We start from the raw sequence: 19,372 nt of genomic DNA, 5'->3' as shown, positions 1-19,372 counted from the left end.
TCAATAGAGGTGTTTTGTTGGTGGTAATCCTCTTTATTCTGCAGTTTACTAAATGGGGCTTTGCTTGATGATTCAAAGTACAGGGTTTTTTTTATGAATGTGTGCTTTGTATATTTTGCTTTTCCTGGAAGTTTTCAATAAAAAAAAAAAGTCTTCATCCTGACACGGGAAGGAATTTTAATGACTGTTTTATTCTGTACAAATGCGCTCCTCCTTTAACTTTCCGATCAGTTTCATCGGAAAGCATGCCATGATGTAACACTAACCTTTCCTCCTTCTCACTCATGCAACATATTTTCAGCAGTGTCTAAACATCTCCTCAGTTCAGAGTTAAAAGAAAAGACTTGGAGCTGGCCACCGAGGGATCAAGCTGTTCTGCTGTTGCCCTTCTTGAAAAGGCTGATTTACATTGTTCACACTCTCCTTGGCTGAACACACTGTAGCGCAGTCCTGTGCAGAGAGGTGTCCAGCCTCTCACTGCTGGAGCATATGTGGTAGTTTTTCCATTTCTTTCCCCATCTATCACCTCTCATCCTTCATTCTATGTCTGACTGGTCCTCTAGGTGCCACATTATGTCACTGTCACTGACTGGTCATGTTGCTACTTGCAGGTTGGGGTCTGCTCTGAGACGTTGCTGAGGGGAGGGTGACATCTGCTGAGCAGAGTGAACTGAGGCTTCGGGACATTCAGTCTGTCTGAAGGGTTTCTGTTCTCTGTTTTCCCAAATCTTGCTGGGTAAATGCAACTTCACCTGGGTTATAACATGAATGTTGAGCCATAGTTTTCCAGAGTGACTGCTTTGTCAAAATGAGGCATAATGAAGAGATCAGATAATTCAAGTTACATCGACATTTCTTAATGCAGTAATTAGTAATGACATCATGGTTTTATACTTGGTCTCCAGATTCTACAAGTCTTTTTTGAAAAGCTCACTGAAAACCTTGACTGCGTGTCGACCATGGATTAATCAGTGATGCAGGAGAAGTGGTTTAAAATTTAACAGAATGGAGTTACTAAAAAGACGGCTAATTGACTTTTAACAAAGTGAATAATTCACATCTAGGGGTTTCGTGATATTCTTACCAGTTTAAAAGAGGACAATAATTGCAGAGGCTGATTTTAAACCAGCCTCTTGACCATCCATATATCCTGTTTTGAAAAGGTTATTATTCAGGTCCATATAAAGGGAAAAACGGGGTTGAAGAAACATCTATTGTGTCCATTAATGTGACTAAGAAAACCCTCTAAATGTGTATCATTGTAAAGCAAGAAAAAAATGAGAAAGTTAGCTTTCCGATTTAAATCTTAAAATCTCAAAATACACTTGATTTGTTTGGATTAAAGGGGATTAATTTTATTTTGCTTAAATGGAAATGATCTAGATACTGGTAGATGATATTCTGTCTCTGAAAAATCCCAAATTAAGTTGGTTGAACAGAATAATAACATAATAATTTCACTTTTACTAATATGTGGTATAACAACATGTGCAATGTATGAGATCTCAGTAACAAGCTAGGCATAAGTTGGCGTTAGATCTTCACTGTGTGAAAACCTATGAAAAGTTTTAAAACTTTTTAAACCTGCTGCTATTAATATTGGTAATTACAGACATGTTGTTAATAGCATTTGTTGTTATTTTAATTCTTAATACTGGGGCAAAACAAAACAAATACAACTACATTTAGTAGTACTTTTCCATTATGTTTTGTTCAGACCATCTCTTATTTATGTTCTCCTTTTAATAAAGTAAAACTGGGATTTTAACCAGGAAAACAGAGTTACCGTAGTAGGATGGCTGGTGCTCATTTAGTTTCAGTGTTTTTAACAACCAAAACGATTTTGGTTGCTTAAAACAGCCAAATGTGTCTTTCCTCTAAGGAAGGAAAATTATGGTTTAGTCAGCCAACTGACTGGCAGTAAAAGTAAAAGATAAGGGGAGGAGAAGCACACAGTTTGCCATAACTGCCTAATCCATAACTTTTTCCAGCATCTTGTTACAAGGCCTAAAAATGTAGAAACAATTTGATAGTTTTGTGTTTTTATTAACTGAAATAAAACTTTTTTCTTAATTTTGGACCTTTTTTGTGAAAGCACTTCTTTCATATGGTCATGACTCCTCATCTGCTTCCACTGTGGAAGTGATTACATTTGTCCTTCCTTACAGCTTAAGTTGTGGACTAGGGATGTGCAATCATTTTACCATTACTGTGACTTTTTTTCTTAATTTAGATTTATCATGAGAGCAATAAACTTTACATTATGAAGTTCAGAAACCCTCAAAACTAAAACTATAATTTGGATTCTTGCTTTTGCTACAACTTTCCACTGTTTGCTCCATTGAGAGCAACAACAGATATCAATGTCAAAGCTCCATAAAATATATATCACGGCAGTATTTGTGTTGTGAGCTGCAGTGATGTACTATGAGAGCCATATTACAGAACAACGCAATAAATTTTAAACAGTATTTATTACCACTGCCATAATGATCAAGCTTTTTGTCCATAAGGTCCATCCGTTCTGGAGGCAAATGCCCCGATCTGCCCTTTTACTGCTAGGGACAGAGGGAATCTCTCATTGATAAAGTTGACTCCTGTATTCTCCATTTTCTGTTCTCTGTGATTGCAAGTCTTTAATTTGCAAGAAAGTTTTACTAACTGAGATTTGTCTGCAGAGGACAAGCCGTCTCTCTCTTTCAGTTTTACCAGCAGCACAAACCCTGGGGAAAATTCCTATATGTAACCATATGACTAAACTATATTGTTTGGTGTAGACTAGAGTTTCCTTGGATTGACCACTTTATTTTTTCCACTTGTGAAAGCTCATCTAATCTTTGATGTGGACCAAACAAACGCTGATCCACCTTGACAAATAGGTCTCAGTTTCCCAGTTTACCTTTAAAGTGAACCATGGAGTTGATTTTCAATGGGAAAGCTACTGGACTGCCAAACAAGGAGAAAAAGTAAAGCAAAAGAAGGAAGCAGTGTATGACTTACAGACATATTTGAGCTCCAAACTTTTAAATCCTTCCAACACTTTGCTGAGTCTATGTAAAAATAGCAAAATATGATGATCTTTTCTTCTCCCTCATCGTTTTTCTGTACAGCTGTATTTATCTAACATATGCAGAGCAACATATTGGATAGTTTGTTGCCTTGTCTGCTGCTCATACTGGGCAACGTCTTGTGCTAGTGCTCCAAGTGAGCAGCTGTTGTATCTGCACCATGTTGTCCAGGCAGTTTTGTTTGCTTTCTAAAGTGCAGGCTGAAAGAGAACCAAAATTCAGTGAAGGTCTTTTGGCATTCCCCCTCCTCAATCAAAAAGAGTCCTCTGAACTGTCCTGGTGTGGAAGTACCCTGAGAGTGACCAGACCACTTCCTCCACTTGTTGGCACAGTCACTGGACATGAGAAGCTTCCAGCTTTTCTTTCCCTTTATCAACAATTTGGGATCAGTAGATAGTTGGAAATTGACTTATTTAGTTTAAATTCTGATAATTTTTCTCCTATATTTTAATAAAAGAGGCAAAGCCTGAGAAATGGCATAAGCAGTTATCCTAAGGTACCATATATCAAGATATCTGGATCAGCTCATGCCTAATATCAAATGTTTGCAGTCTATTTAAGCTACGCAGCGTCTTGCTGCACTCTGCATTTCACTCCCAGGATTTCCTTGGTTCTCTTCAGAGTCTCCACCACCCCAGCACATCCCTTGGACTCGAGGTCAGAGACCCTCTCCTCACTGCCTGACGTGTGAAAGACACGTTCATGGGGTAGAGGTCAGCTCATCACTCCATGAAATGTTGAGCTGCACGATCACTAGTGAAAACTTTGGAGCCTAGATGCCAAACTCAGACTTACTGCTATGTTGGCAAATGCATTTTTAAACACTTAGACCTGAATTGTCTGAGTGGCATTTTGTACTTTTCTGACAAAGCAATTTGGCATAATTGTTGCATGCACGTTTTGTTATACGTTGTTTGAAAAGCATTTAAAGCCGTTATCTGGTCATATCATGGCGCACAACAGGACAAAATAAGGTTTTGAAACAGTGGTATAACTTAAACCCCATAAATGCCACACGACCATGACAGTTAAGCTATCTGTGAGGATCACAATGCCAAAATGTGGGCATTAAACACATCAGATGCTTTTTTTCTGATCTTGCCTGCTGCCCACACAGCCTCAAGTTCATTTTGCTGTGGACTCTTCTCCATCCACAGCTCTGACCCAGTCTCCCTTCCCAGCAGCCTCCTTTCGGCCAAGTTGGACCAAGTTAAAGGAGAGACAGTCTATCCTAGCCACATCAACACACACGCACACAAACACACACATGTCTTCCCTTTTGCCATGAGCCTAACCATCTCTCCCCCCAGCCATTTGCTCTCTGCTTTGGCTAATTAACTAAAAACCAAGCAGAGATTTTTATATAATTCAGCAGTAAGAAAAGCCATGTCTTAATTCAGAAACACCCAGGGAGAAATACAGCGACTGGAGCCAGAAACCACCAGGAGAGCAACAGGGAAATATAAAATCTTGTCTCTACTGTGGGAACTTTCAGAGCAAAATAAGCTGGAAACTAACACAAGAATATCATCCGTATGTGTTTTTTTTTCCTTCTAATTTTTCATTTTAATCAAAGACACTGGCCAAGTAGTTGAAGGGATGGACAAAAGGAGCTTGGAGATAGAAAAGCTTGCAGGATGAGAAATAGAGCAGTGGAGAGAAAGATAGAAGCTCAATTGTGAAGGTTTTGACAGGCAGGTGGCAGGTGAGAGAGGTGTAAGATGAAAGCCAAAAAGAAAGACAGAAAAAGACTGAGAGATGTGCAGGGGATCTGTGACCAAATGGTTCTGCTGAGTGCCCCGATCTGGACTGAAATCTCCTCTCTCCATTACGCCTGAATTCAGGAAACAATATATAAAGAAAGTTTTGACTTGGCAAAACAGTCTACGGGAAACAAACTGTGGAAAAAGGAAAAAAAACACAATCATATTGTCTTCCTTTCATCCTTATAATGCATCCAACGCAAATCCTGCAGTGCTGCCTGGACTAAAAGGGAATGCAAACAAGGGTCTGTTATTACATGTCTTCTTAAAAAAAACAACACAACAGCATCAAATCCCACAGATTTTATCACCAGTGGATTTACACAGAATCTTTTATTTATTAGGATAGTGTGTTTGTCTGAACGTCAGTGGAGCTTACCAAAGGGGTCACCAATCTAGCTGTGTGTGTGTGTGTTTCCTCTTCTCATTCTGCTTCAGTTTTCAAATAAATCCAATGCTTGTATGAATTAATGCATTACATGCTCTGTAAGAGATATTAAAAAAATGATAAAAACTAATCCATCCTCCACACCCCTGTGCGGTCCAGGGCCCTCACACTGATCTGACCCTGAGCATCCACCGCCATCTGCGCCATGAGTTATATATTACATGTCGCTTGGATTACACTTTAATATCTCATTACTCAAATAAAGTCCTGTCTTATGTCTCCCTCAGGTAAGTTCTATTATTCATTAGACGTAAAAACGTAAGCCCTGTTAATTAATTACAAAAGGTGAGAATTGAATAAATGAGAAAGAGTTAATAAGTATAATTCTCATTGTTGTGACTATGTCAACAGAATTTAGAAAGGAAACATGTTGAAAACTCTTCTAGCTTTTTGTGCTTTACCCACAAAAAAATATCTATTTTCTAATGATTTCTATTCTACACAGTATTATTTTTGCTCGTTTGTCTTTCCAAAATCTTTCAAGCTCAGTCAGATTGGTATACATTAGATTGTTTTGTGGGCTTGCCAAAGGTCCTCAATTAGATTTACGTCTAGATTTACGTTTTTGTGTAGTTTATCCTGCACATAACTCCACCCATCCTCCCTTCAACTAAAGGAAATCAACCACATAGCATGGTCCTGCCACCACCATGTTTCACTGTGGTGATGATGTTTTCGTGGTGATAATATTTCATCACAGATTGTAATTTGCTTTATAGGTCAAAAAGTTAAGTTTGGATCATCATGGTCCTTATGTTTGGGGTATGCTGTGACAAACTTTAAATCTCAAGTATTTTCTTGGTAGCTGCAAGGTAGTTCTGTGTCGACCATTGTTGTCAAGACCAAAAAGGTCAAGGAATTAGTTTTTTCTTTTTCCTGTGGACACGTTAGTTTTATTCAACTCTAAACACATGAATTGAAGCACTGACACGTAAAATTAAATGCATATGAAACAGAAAAAAGAAGCACCAATCAAACTTCAACCCCTTAACCTGCAACGGAACACCCACATGCTGTTTCTCTATTGTATTTTTTTCTTCTATTTCAAATTTTCGAAGTACAACAAACACAGACTGATTTCTKAGARCATTTGATAAGAAATGAATAAATTGCAGGAGTGTCCTCATTTAGCTATGAAAGCGTATGCCCCCATCCTTTATCTTACATTTACTAAACTCAAAACAGACTTCATCGATCAACATGTTGTTTATTGATGCATTAAATAAACTAAAAGGAATTTTAAAAAATGGCTATTTCTGAATTTCACCTGATGATCACTGGGGCTGATTAATGGTTGATTCACTGGCATAATGAATGATTGCTGCATCATTAGAAAAAAAATAAATATCACAGCAATTTTTTTTTTTACACACAAATAGAGAAAAGGATATTATTTGAAAATAAAGACAGGAAAAGTCATTTAAAAATATCTACAAACTTGCATACGCGTTGCTATATATTCAATTGTTCCCTCTCAGGACAACGTGTGAGCAAGTGTCGAGGTATAATGCATGCTTCTCACATCAGCAAACACAGGGCCACACCGGTGGATCAGATAGCTAGAGTATGAAGCACAGTGTGCATTTCCTCCCTGGGGAAGCTGAGACTCGGCAACACATTGACCATCAGCAGTGGTGTTACGCCACGACTGGTGGCCCCCTCTGAGAGCTGAGCTACTCATCAAGCACGTATGAAACAAACATGGTGCCCATCATCGAGAGCCAACTGTCCCTTCTGATGTGATCTATTTCCAAAGCTCGACTGTGCACAAAGATGACTGGGGACCTCTCAAAGTGGAGCAACACGAGTAAATAGGGCTGACCATTTTACCCATAACCTCCCTGTGTTGCTTTATTTTATTAAATAATGCAAAAGAGGACAAAAACAAAACTCTGGAAGAAAATTGGGAAAAACAAGAGTGGCATATTTTTTTTTACCAGAAAAAAGAAAAACCTCAGAAAAACAACATTTTCACCCAATGTGAAGAGAAATTTTCAGACAAACAAAGGATGATAATAATTCTAACATAACAACAAAAAGATGCACATTTTGTTCAGACACTGAGATACTATACATTTTAGTGTTAATATGTTTGAAAAATACTCATTCCACTTTTAAAGCTGCACAAAAAGCAACACTGCATTTGAACTGAAACACAAGTTTGTGTTAAAATCTAAGTATGGGACTAATATGTACGTAATAAAGAATGTTTCCTAATAAATGCATGTCTGTCACCATGAAGCTGAGGAAGAAAATCTAATGTTAAATAATTGTTGAGACATCTATAAATTACGATGCCCAACACTAACATACAGCATAGAGAAGAGCATATTCATCTGTAAGAAACTGGACCGAATCACAACCTTGATGCTCTTTGTCAGAAGGGTCAGCTGCAGACTCGYCCTGCTGAGGAGACTGAGATCTTTTTGAGTTTATAGGGGGGCATTCCTGGAGGCCTTTTTGACTTAGTGGTGGCATCAGCCATCTTCTACGGTGTAGTTTGTTGGATCAGCAGATTTTTACAGCTGCATGGAAGTGGTTAGATAAGGCCATCAGGAAGGCCAGCTCTGTCCTAAGATGCCCCCTTGATCCAGTGGAGGTTGGGGGAAACAGAAGCACTCTGGCGTAAACAACATCATTCTTGGACAATGTCTCCCAACCCATGCAGAAGCTTCCACTGACAGACTGCTGCATCCTAGGCGCACATATGAGCATAACTGTAAATCCTTCCTGATAGCAACTTTATAACCATCACTGCTCCCAACAAACTCAGACTGCTATTATATGCAGTTTTCCATATTTTGTAACTGGCCTGTTATTTTTTTATGCACAAATACACTTGGACATTTATTACTTCACTCTCCTACTCCTACACATTTCCTTAATCTGAGTATGCTATTTTTAATACCTGTAAAGTATTTTTAACTTGTTCTTACTGCAAGATCTCTCATTCTTAGTTTTTGTTGCAAATCTGCTGATTTCCATTTCACTTTCACAGAGTTTTCGCATGGAGGGAAAATACACATTTTTTCTCTTCTATTTTCAATAACATTCAGCTGTGAAGTCACCAAAAGTTTTTTTTTATTATTTTTTTATTCTGTAGATGAATAAAACTGTGTTTTGTTTTTTATCCTGGAAGTATGAATTTGTTCTAAACTCCAATTTCACAATCCAAAACAATGATAATTTGCTTATTTTGTTTTGTTTGTAACCTTTATTTAACCAAGTATTCCTCACTGAGATTAAAAATCTCTTTTTCATGAGAGACGTGGCCAGGAACAGCAAAAGGCATGCTGACAGTTACAAATCATAAAACTAAAGATATCAAAACCCAATTAAAATAAATTTTGAACATTAATTTAATCTGTGCACATCAAGTTACCAAATTAAGGGAATCCTCTCCATTCAAATTTTTTCAACACCTGGCTCTATAGCTGCTTGCATGTCTACTACTACAACTATTGATGTAGTACTATGTAGTACTATTACAATTACCCTATCATCAAAACACATTTGAATGTTTTTTTGTTGTTGTTGTTGTTGCTGGTTTGTTTTACCAATTATTTTTAATGTAATGTTTCAAAAGAAAAATCTTTATGTCCTTATACTTATAAAGGATAAAAAGAGAAAGATAATTATTTTATAGTTCAGTAGCATTTTAAAAGTATATTTGTCATATTTACCTTGTTACATCAGAAATTCAGTGTTTTAAAACACAATAATATTAAAAACATTAAAAAACTCAGTCTAATAATAACACACAAACTCCTGAGCAGTGAGGCTCCTGGTGGTCTCCTGAGAGGCTTGTTATAGATGTTGGCTGCAGACCTTTTGGTCCTTACTGCTATCAGATTTATTCAGATCCTATGAGACTGATGTCTAACGAGCTTCGATACCAGGTGACCTCAGGCTCTTCTAGGTGACTTTAATCCCTTAATCCACAAGTTTTGGTTAAAATTTAAAAAAAAAAATTTCTCGTAGGTAGAGAAGGGATTGTTTAAAAAAATATAGAAAAAAATGACTTGTTCATACCCAGTCTATATAGTTCTTTGTTTTATCATTGACAAACATAAAAATGGTAAATAATAATTACAATAAATTAAATCATTAACTTCTACACAAAACAAAACATGCCTAATCATTTTCAACAATGTACTAATTTACTGATTTTCCTTAATATTAACATCAGTTCTAATCAAGGGAGGTGATAAACAGTTCCCTCTGGTCTTCTGCTCAGCATATGGCCTTGTTCAGTGATTGATGTTTGATCTTGTCAGACTGTACGGGGCAACAACACGCCCACCTCTATCATTGTGCTTCCCTCCCTGGCTTCATAAGTATGACAAGACAATCTCCTTGTGGTGCCCGAGTTGCTCACGACAACAGGAGACAATTAGGAAAGTACTTCAAGCATTTGCTAATTTTTTTTTTCCCCCCTCGGCTCAGAACGTGTTTATGAACACGTTCAGGGATGATTTATGTCAGTCTCGATACCTTGTATACATTCACGTCTGCGTTGTGTTTTATCACAAACACAATAGAAGCAAGTCATTTCTTCGCCGGTCTCCTCAGTCTCCTCTGAGCTTCTCCTTTCAGCCTCCACTGGCTCCTCACAGGGACTCATTTTCCCCAGATAATGTTCAACAGTAATTCATTACAGTGCTTTGAAAATGTATTTGGCCCATTACAGACTTGCTTTGATTTGGCTTTTTTTTGTGTCACAGCACATAATGTTTTTGATCATTAAATCAAACAATAACATTAGTAGATTCAACAAGCAGGTTTAAAATGATTAATTTACCCATTAAGGGAACAAACCAACTTGGCCCTATGAGGAATAATAATTGTCCCATTAAGTCTAATCACTCGTTTTGCCACAGCAGCAACTATATAAGATCATACCGAAGCATTGAACTTGAAGTCCGAACTTTGACTAGGCCACTCAAAAGACTTCTTGTTTTATGAAGCGGCTTAAAGACTGATTTGCATATGTGCTTTGTCTTATTGCCCTTCTCTATAACTGTCTGTTATCCACCTGTACTGCAGAGTAAAAGATTGTGTACACTAACACAGATTAATGAAAACTTGTATATTTAACTTTGGGTTTTGGAAACAAAATCTGAAGTTAAGAAAGTCAATTGTGAGATAAAGATTGACACAATTAAAACTTCACTTCTTGGACTTTAAAACTATTTACTAATTTAAGAGTCAAATAAAAAAGCCATTTAGCTCTGAAGTTTTATTTACCAGCCTTTACAACCCCCCTCCCCCTTTTTTAGGTTAAATATAAAAAGAATACAAAAACAGAAGCAGATTTTCACATAATCTGCTTCTGTTCTTCACAGAAGCAGATTATGTGAAAATCCTCCTATTTTCAGCCTCAATAATCAAAGAAAAACAAATCTGATACACTGATATATGATTTGATTAGAATTTAGTCAAAATTCTTACTGCCCAAAACAAACAAACAAAAAGATAATTACTTAAKGAAACGACTACTCTTTTAATGTAACACATTAAGACCGTTCTCACAACTACGGTGTGATTCAGCTTTGGTCTCTAAATACAGAGGTGAAAGTGTCTTTGGAATGGCGCAGAGCCACTCTTAAGGTATTTGTATTAATGGCAACCTTTGCCACTTCAATAGTCATGTCTCTCATACAGCACTTATGTCTGCTTCTTGCCATTTGGCTGCTTGTTAAAATTATCTATATAATGCACTAATGCACTCAGGTACAATTACAGAAGCGGTATATGTATTTTGGGGTTGGACGTCAGGGTAAAGAAAAACATTTCTTAGGATAAAATGTTGAGGGAGATTCTGCTTCAACAGGGTTATTATCATCTGGCGAGCTTTTGTTTGTCTGTCATTTGAAGTGAATCCGAGCAGTATTCCTTATAAATAAGGTATAATCAAGTATTTTTACATTCATAAGTTGGAAATCACTAGTCAGTGCAACTGCCAGATTCTTCACTCTACAATTCAAAACTGTGAAAGGGTTTCATTTTTCATAATATTATTAAAACATCAACAAAGTTACCAAAGGTCGTTCTGCTTCTCTCTGTGTGAATGTGTATGTTTCTACAATCATTAGACATCTTTATCAGCTTGTTCAAATGGTCTTTAGTAGTTTACAGTGATGATGCAGGAGCAGATAAACAAAAGGTTGGTGCATCCGGTGATTAGCATTTGCTGGTCATAACTTAAAGCCTAACAACAATGTAAACCAAACAGAATATAATAATTAGAAAATTCCTTTTTTAGGAACTGAAAAATTACTGGCTGAGTGAAATAATATCTTTTAGGCTACATCGTTGGCCATAAAACAAACATTTACATTAAAGTGTTTAAAGACCAGAAGAAATTGTAATACATATTTGAGTATTTCAGTACTAAGAAGAGAAAGTGAAAGTGAAACATCAGCAGGCTTTTAAAAAACTATTCTGTGAGGGGGTAAAATACAAAATGATGAACGGTGAAAAAAAAGCCAGTCCTTGTTTGAGGCTTCAAATGTTGCTGAGCTCTGTGTGACTCCAAGCATAAAACTTGTTGACTTGATGGACAAAACCTGCCATCTGCAGCTCAATCATTTAAGACGTTGAAACCAAGTTTTCATCTGCTTATTGTAGCACATCTGATTTTAAATGTCCTGATGTGTTTTGGAAGCAACTTCTGGTATCAATGAAACATGGCATTTACAAAGAATAAGAATGAGTTAGATTTTTTTCAGCATTTAAATTAAGCTGGAGCCTAATTTAAATTAAGCTAAATTTAAATTAAGCGAGGTTATGTTTGCATTTATTTTTGACTATTTTGTTTATCTAAAAAGAAATAAACTGTTCCAAAGTACAGCAGCGTCTCCTTGGATCGTATATCCTGAAAGCAGCACAGCCAGGCTTGTTTTGACGGGTCAGTAAGCCTAAATTGGAACATAGTTCCAATCTAGATCTTGATTTAAAAATGTTTAGTGACCTGACCCTGAAACGAGCTTCAAACACAACTTCGACTCTTCTGCTATGGTTGAAAAGTTCTGATATGTATCTGTATTTAAACCTCATACATCTGATTCAACATAGCTGGATGAAAGTTAACAAAAATAATCCAACTTATTTTTCCTCTTCTGGAAAAATAAGTTAGAAGCATGTATACTAGTCATTAGAAATATTTTTCTTTTAAAGGGCCTAATTCCACACACTAATTATGATAATCAAGAACATGAACTCAGTGCACATGTCCAAAAATATTCTTCACAACACATTCTTTTCAACAATATCAGAATATTGTGTTATTTGAGCTCAGAGACATGTTTGAACTTTAAAAATCCCTTTATCAAAAAAGAATAAATAGATATACTGAATTTACTATATGTATATACACAAATGTTGCATTTTCTCTTACTATTTATTTTTCCTCTGCAAGGAAACACTTTAATCACAACTTAATTTTACAAATAAGATAATAAAAGATAAAGGGTAAATCTCCAACACTATTTTTTAAAACATCAGAATTTCCTTTTCTCCAAAATGAATTATAGTGTTCTTGGATATTTGATCCTTATTATTAAAAACATTAAAATAATTGTAAAATTCTCTCCAAGTTTGTTATTGAGAGTATGACACAGCTTTCTAATGACCCTATAATCTTTTTTGCTCTGCATAACAACCATAAAACATGGATTCACACCTGATCAGTGGGCTGGTGTTCATCACAGAATGCTTGTCAAAAGACATGAGAAATTCTTTTGACAATGACATTAAATTACGTTTTAAAAATATTCATAATTTTCAGTGGAAATCTCCATTTTCCTTAATTCTCTGATCAATTCGGCTAAGTTGTGATGAGGTGAATCCTCTAAGCATCTCAGACTTCTTCTAATAAAAAAACTGTTCTCGACAGTTCTCATTCTATTAAGTTTAATAACATTTACTATGCCAGTAATCCTACCTCCACTCTGGACCATGGCTGCTGCTTAGTGCTTTATCTTTCACCTGACTGAGGGGCCATTAGACAGTTATGGTGCACATATCATAAAAATATTTAAATTATGCAACGTTATGTTATACATGCCACAACATTGCACAATTCATTGACTTGACTGAACAGTGGTTTGCCTTAACCGCATCATCAACCTCATTTCACGTTTCTAACTGTGAGCTCGTTTTTGCAAAAAAGTTTCCAATTTTTGCACATTTGGTCGTGTCCATTTCCAGAGTTTTCTTCTTTACCATCTGAGCCGCTATTGTTCTACTTTCCATCTTTTAAACACCACTGACAGAGAGCATTGAGGTTTGACATCAGGATGTGTCACTGAAAAACCCCAAAACAAAACAAACAAACAAAAAAAAAAAACAGAAAGGAAAGCTGCCAGTGGTGGTGTGTTGCTTCTTTATGATCTATGTTGCTTTAATATGACCATGAGTTACAGTAATGTTTATGATTGAGATGATGCTCAAACTCAAAGCAGAGACCTCTGATTTCTCACTTCCTTTTGCTGGTTCAAATTAGCTCCACTTGTTCTTGTAGAAAATATCCTACTGTAAATCTAAAATGTGGTAGAAAATAGCTTTATTTATGACTAAATGCTTCCGTTAGTGATCCACCTGTTTTCGTGGCAAATACCTTTGAGTTATGACCTGCCAAGTCTGATTTTGTCAGATTCTTATTTTATTTCTGAGAAGCATGAAGTATAAAAAAAAAGACATACACTGCAGGTTCTTTGATCAAAATAGTATCTTCTAATCCAACAGAAAATGATCCAATTAAATTTTTTCTGTTCATGAACTACAGCACATTAAACCTAACCTACATCTGATCTTTGCCAAACTAAACAAAAGTGCACAAAAGTAAATGTTGGTGTGTTTACAAATTGAATATTGTGAGGATTCTTAAAAAAAAAAAAAAATAAACGCTTCACTATTTTACTTGCAAGTAATCAATAAAAACCTGATAAAAGGAAAATTGGCATATTTCAAACATGACGGATTGGTATGTCCCTAATTTCTACGACGATGGAAACGTTGCGACGCAACATCCAAATAATTCCCATGAATGATTTGTTGAGTAAAACAAAAACTATGAGCAAAGACCTTTATATTCACCACATATGAACCAAAAGAGATTCTGGGTGGTTATTTTGTGCAGCTCTCTTCCGCCCCATTTAAACCCCCATTGTTTCTTCTTTCTCACAGAAAGTGTTATAGTTAGAGCTGCAGTGAAGCTCTTCTAGCAGCACGCACGCCTGACTCTGGTTTTGCTTTCATTTGTCAGTTGTAAGAAGCCAAGATGCTTTTAATTATGTTAAGTATATTTATTAAGTATATAATTGTATTAAGTATATGCCTATCATATGTATATTTCTTTTCCATATATAATCTTTACACGGAATAATTTCTCCTGTAAGGACAACAAAAAAAATTAAACATTAACCACACAAAGAAACGTGATTCATTTCAACAGCAATGGTGGATAAAAATGAGACAGTGCTGTTAAAAAGGAAGCAAAGAAGTTAAATAAAATGAATTGTTGGTTAATCCCAAGCAATTCATGTCAGAATTCATTAAAATACTGTATGAATCCATGTTGGGTTTTTTTAGGTTAAAGGAGTATCCGATCTCTGGGAGCAATTTCAGAGACAACAGTTATGGCAGTAATGTGATTGCTTCTGTCATCATGATTCAACAGATTACACATCTAATCAGTGAATAGAGAATATAATTCACACAGATTACAGAGCAGTGGTGGCTCATGCTGACTGAAGCTGGAATGTTTTCACAGTCAAGATGATCCACAGATGAAGAGATGGGCGAAAGGACAAGAGTGGGAGGGAAAGCACCAACCACCTGGATTAATCCATGATGGAAAAACATCTGATCCCGCTGTTTGCTGATTGATCATTTTTTTTCTTTCCACCACTATCATGTTGAGAATGGAATCATAACATGCGGGCACGGAATAACGCACGGCTGCGTCTCTCATGCACGTTTTACAAAGACACATAGATACCACTGAAATGCAAAGCTATGCAGAATATATGAGACACAATTGCGAAGGAAGAGGGGCGATATACAATGAAATTAAAGTGACTCAGTTGCCGTAATATCCCTGGGGTATACGGATAGTTGTTTTATGGGGGGAGATAAGAGGATTTCGTCAGTTTGAGATGCTGGCTAATGCTATTGTTTCTCCTGGGAGCATAAAGGAGCAAAGAAGCTTTTCACACATCTTTTCTTCTTCTGTAGTGCTGTTACTGGAGATATGATTTCAAAGAACAAGGTGAAATATATTATAACGTTGCAGTGCATGCAGAGGGAAACTACAGTTTCATTACTTTCTTTACCAAAAAATTGTATCTATCGTGTAAATTCGCTAAAACGGTTTAAATGTAATTAAAAATAAGCAGTTTTGTAAATTTAGATCAATGCCTCCCACTTTTCACGTTTCTTGCAAAATGCCTTTAAGTGATCGTGAGTAATGACTTTGGGTTGGTTTAGTTTAAACAAATCATCAAATTTAAGTTGTCTCCACACTGTTTACCTCCTTTTATCATTTTTTAAAAATTTATCTGTGTTCAGCTTTTTTTCATTGCATATTTTACCACCTCACATTCATGTCCCTGAAGCTAATTGTACTCCCAAGGATGCAACTTGTCATGCAATGTCAGCCAAATTACTCAAGCTCCACATAGGTGATTTATTTATTTATTTATTTTTACCAACAAAGACAAAGATTGCAATGCTTGGCTGATATAATCTAATACAGAATCAATCCTAGCACTTGAACCCCAAACTGCGGCTGTGGCAGTTCCCCCCTGCGAGAGACAATATTTGCATTCAGTCTTGACAACAGGCTTGCATCTCACCTTTCACGAAACAAGATACCCCTCCCTCCCCCCCCCCATCTCTTGATTTGTGAACAATTCAACAAAAACTAAGAACATGTATGATTTTTTTTAGGAAAAAAAAACAAAACACTGGTGGTTTCTTGTCACCAGGCAAATCTGTGGGCAGCAAAGATTCCCAACCCGTCCACACCTCTGTGACTTCATAACACTTCACTTTGTCACTTGAATCAAGTGACATTAGACTATTAATAAGATTTGCTTTACACATCAGGGATGCTCATTGAACCCTGACCTGCATCTCAGTCAGCTAGAATACTGTCATAGTTCATTTATTTTCTTAAGTGTTACTGAAGAGCCATTATGTACAGAGAGATTTATTTCACATGCTTATTTACATTGATTTGAAGAATTTTGGCAGGCAGAAAACAAAAATCAAAAATTATGTTTCTTACAAATTTTGAATATTGCATTGCATAAGAATGATTTAAAAAGTATTTTTGATACAGAAATGTAATAATAATCATGGAAGAACTGCTGACCTGACCGTAGTCATGGCAACAGTCATTGACATCCTTAATAAGGAAGATAAGTCACCTAAGGTCCTTGTTAATAAAGTTGCTATTCAGTTTACTGTGTTCAAGCATATTAAAGAAAAGTTGAGTGGAAGAAAAATGCGTGGTAGTAAATGTTGCACAAGCAGCAGGCACAACCACAGTTATGTGAAGTAAAGCTCATTAACGAGTTTAGGGGAAACTATGGCTAAAGCTTCAGCTACAGGAAGCCGTTTCCAAGAACTGTGCTCTAGTTGCAACAATCTGCATTAAGCCACTCTTGGAGGAGAAAACCTCTGAAACAGGACAGGACCTTTATTCAAAGTGATTTTCGAATTTAATTTGGAAACAAAGTCCCACAGCGTGGAGGAAGATTGAGAAGCACAAAATCCGAGGTGCATAAGGTTCAGTGTGAAGTTTCCTCATTTTTTGATAATGCGCCTGACTAGACCACAAATGAACGTGACCTAAACTACATGGAGAGTCTATGAATGATTTTCAAGATGAAGTTCTGATGCCAGACCGAACAACACAGACCAGCTGAAAGCACTATAAAAGCAATCTGGGCGTCATTAACATCTCAGCAGAGCTACAGGTTGATCACCTCTATGTCACGCTGCACTGATGCAGCAATTAACGCAAAAGGAGCCCCAACCAGGTCCTCAGGTGTACAGTTTCATAAACAAGCACTTCAGCTGGATGACATTCATGTATATTTTTTTTTTTTTCTGTCTGATGTAAGAAAAAAAATCWGATTAACTAAATATTGGATTTCGATTAGCTGTAAGCCAGAATCATTTCAATCAGAATTAAATATTTGAAATATATCAGTTTGTGAACAATAAATCTAGAGAATGTATTACTTGATTTTTTTTTAAATTGAATTATTAAAGTAAATGAACATCTTGTTAACATTGAAATTTATTATGGTGCACCATAAAACACATTTCAGAGAAGAGAAAACAACAAAAAAATAAGGGCTTTCCTTTTTTCACTAATATAAGAAAGTATATGCTATAACATTTAAGCTRTGGCAATATGGAGAGATGGAGACGAACAAGACAGAAAGGAAGAAAAGTTTGTGTGACATTTAGAGGCCGAGTTGGTGAAAGATAAGAGAAATATGTTAAAATTATAATCTTTAGTCTGGAAAGCTAAGCAGACAGAAGTGCATTGTGTGTCAGCCTTTCACTTCAGGTGTGTCTTAATCTTCTATTCCTGGGAGTAAAGGCAGAACAAGAGCAACATTACGGTCAAAGTGAGGTTTTGATGAAAACTTTGATTCCAAAATAGCCACTTGCGCTTGTGTGTGTGTGCCTAAGCGTGCACATTTAGCTCACACTGCAGCAGCTTCAGCAAACACAACTGAGCGCACCAACTCTTTGCCACATAGCGATGGGAAGATAATAAACCAAGCCACGGGCGTATTCAACTTCTGAAGAAAATTTTAGAGGAAGTTGCTGGAAGGGCAAATAGATAAATGGATAAGGAGGGCTGCTTAACTGGGAGTGAAAAGGAAGCGCTCAGGCAGCACAAATCTGCGCGCTTGGAAGCGGAGGCGCACATGCGGTTTTTTTTTTTTTCTTTTTCTTTCAAATCGGAAAAAAAGAAAATGCAAAAAGCAACAGAAACAAAGACACATCAGGGCTGTTTCATGTCTCATAGGCTGTCCGTAGTTATTTTTCAATTAACTACGGATGTTTCCTGTGTTGTAAACATGTTCAATCAGCAGTGAAAGCATGCACCTGTGCAGTTTTCAGCAGGTGATTTCTAGGAAATAAAGAAAATATCAGTTTGTTCTTCATCTATTCATAAGTACAACTCACCTTCTGTAGGATCCACTGACAGAGGAGAACTGTCGTCCAACCGAGAACCTGCATGTCACCTTCCTTAGAGCGGACCACCCTGAAAAACTACACGTCTCCTCGGCTGAACATAAAAGAGACACGCCGCTGAATCCCAGCAATCCCTAGTGACGGGCCAGGTGACGGGCGGAAAGTGTCACAGGAGCAGAAAACACGCTGAAAGTTGCGTGTGCGCTTCGCTAAGAGTCACAGTGGTCTCCGTAGGCAAAGTTTGAGCACTGCTTTCAGTTTCTCGGGTCCGCCTCATGTGGCACATCCGCGGTGTTGGCCCCCGCTGGACATGCTGGAGCTTCGGCGCGAAGTTTGCGCGGAGACCGAAGTCAGTCTGCGAGCTGGTTTGTTTGATGATCAGAAGCTCTTCTCGCGTTTTGGGACACCGACTGGTTGATTTTGAGAGATGAGATCTGTCGCGCACAGCAGCTCCCTCTGTCTCTCCTGTACCGTCTCTCTCTCCGTCCAAGCGCAGCTGACGGTGCACAGCTGATTTTTCTCTAACTGGAAACCACTCTAACCACAGCTGCATGTGGAGCAGTTTGTCCAGTCGATGTTCAGATAATGAGGTGATAACTTACAGAAAACTGTGAGTTGTGGAAAACGTATGAATCCTTATTTCCTGATAACCAAATCTATGTTGGYGTTTTATAATGTTGGATTTTTTTTCTTTTTWATTTTTGTAGGTATCATAATGAAAGTCTCTGTTAATGTCTTATCAGCTTGATAAGTTTAATTAGTTCATCACTTACTATAATCAGTTTGTTTTAGTTAATATTTTAGTCTGTTACACTTTCTGTAAGTCACATTTTACTAAATCAGGACCAATTTAGGGCCTCCAGGTC

At 37.0% G+C, this 19,372-nt stretch overlaps 1 protein-coding gene across 1 annotated transcript in view; it reads right to left on the bottom strand.

Annotated features, from left to right (window-relative positions):
- nxph4 (neurexophilin 4) overlaps positions 1-19,066 on the bottom strand; it is a 53,159-nt gene extending 34,093 nt beyond the window's left edge. The window contains exon 1 of the mRNA XM_008408454.2: positions 18,498-19,066. Coding sequence (XP_008406676.1) covers positions 18,498-18,551 — 54 coding nt within the window. The 5' untranslated portion in view covers positions 18,552-19,066. The remainder of the gene's footprint in view (positions 1-18,497) is intronic.
- Positions 19,067-19,372: the final 306 nt, after the last annotated feature.

Source organism: Poecilia reticulata, linkage group LG5 (assembly GCF_000633615.1).
Source record: "Poecilia reticulata strain Guanapo linkage group LG5, Guppy_female_1.0+MT, whole genome shotgun sequence".
NCBI classification, from domain to species: domain Eukaryota; kingdom Metazoa; phylum Chordata; class Actinopteri; order Cyprinodontiformes; family Poeciliidae; genus Poecilia; species Poecilia reticulata.
Note: the sequence above shows the minus strand (reverse complement) of the source record. Positions and strands in the feature narration are given on the sequence as shown.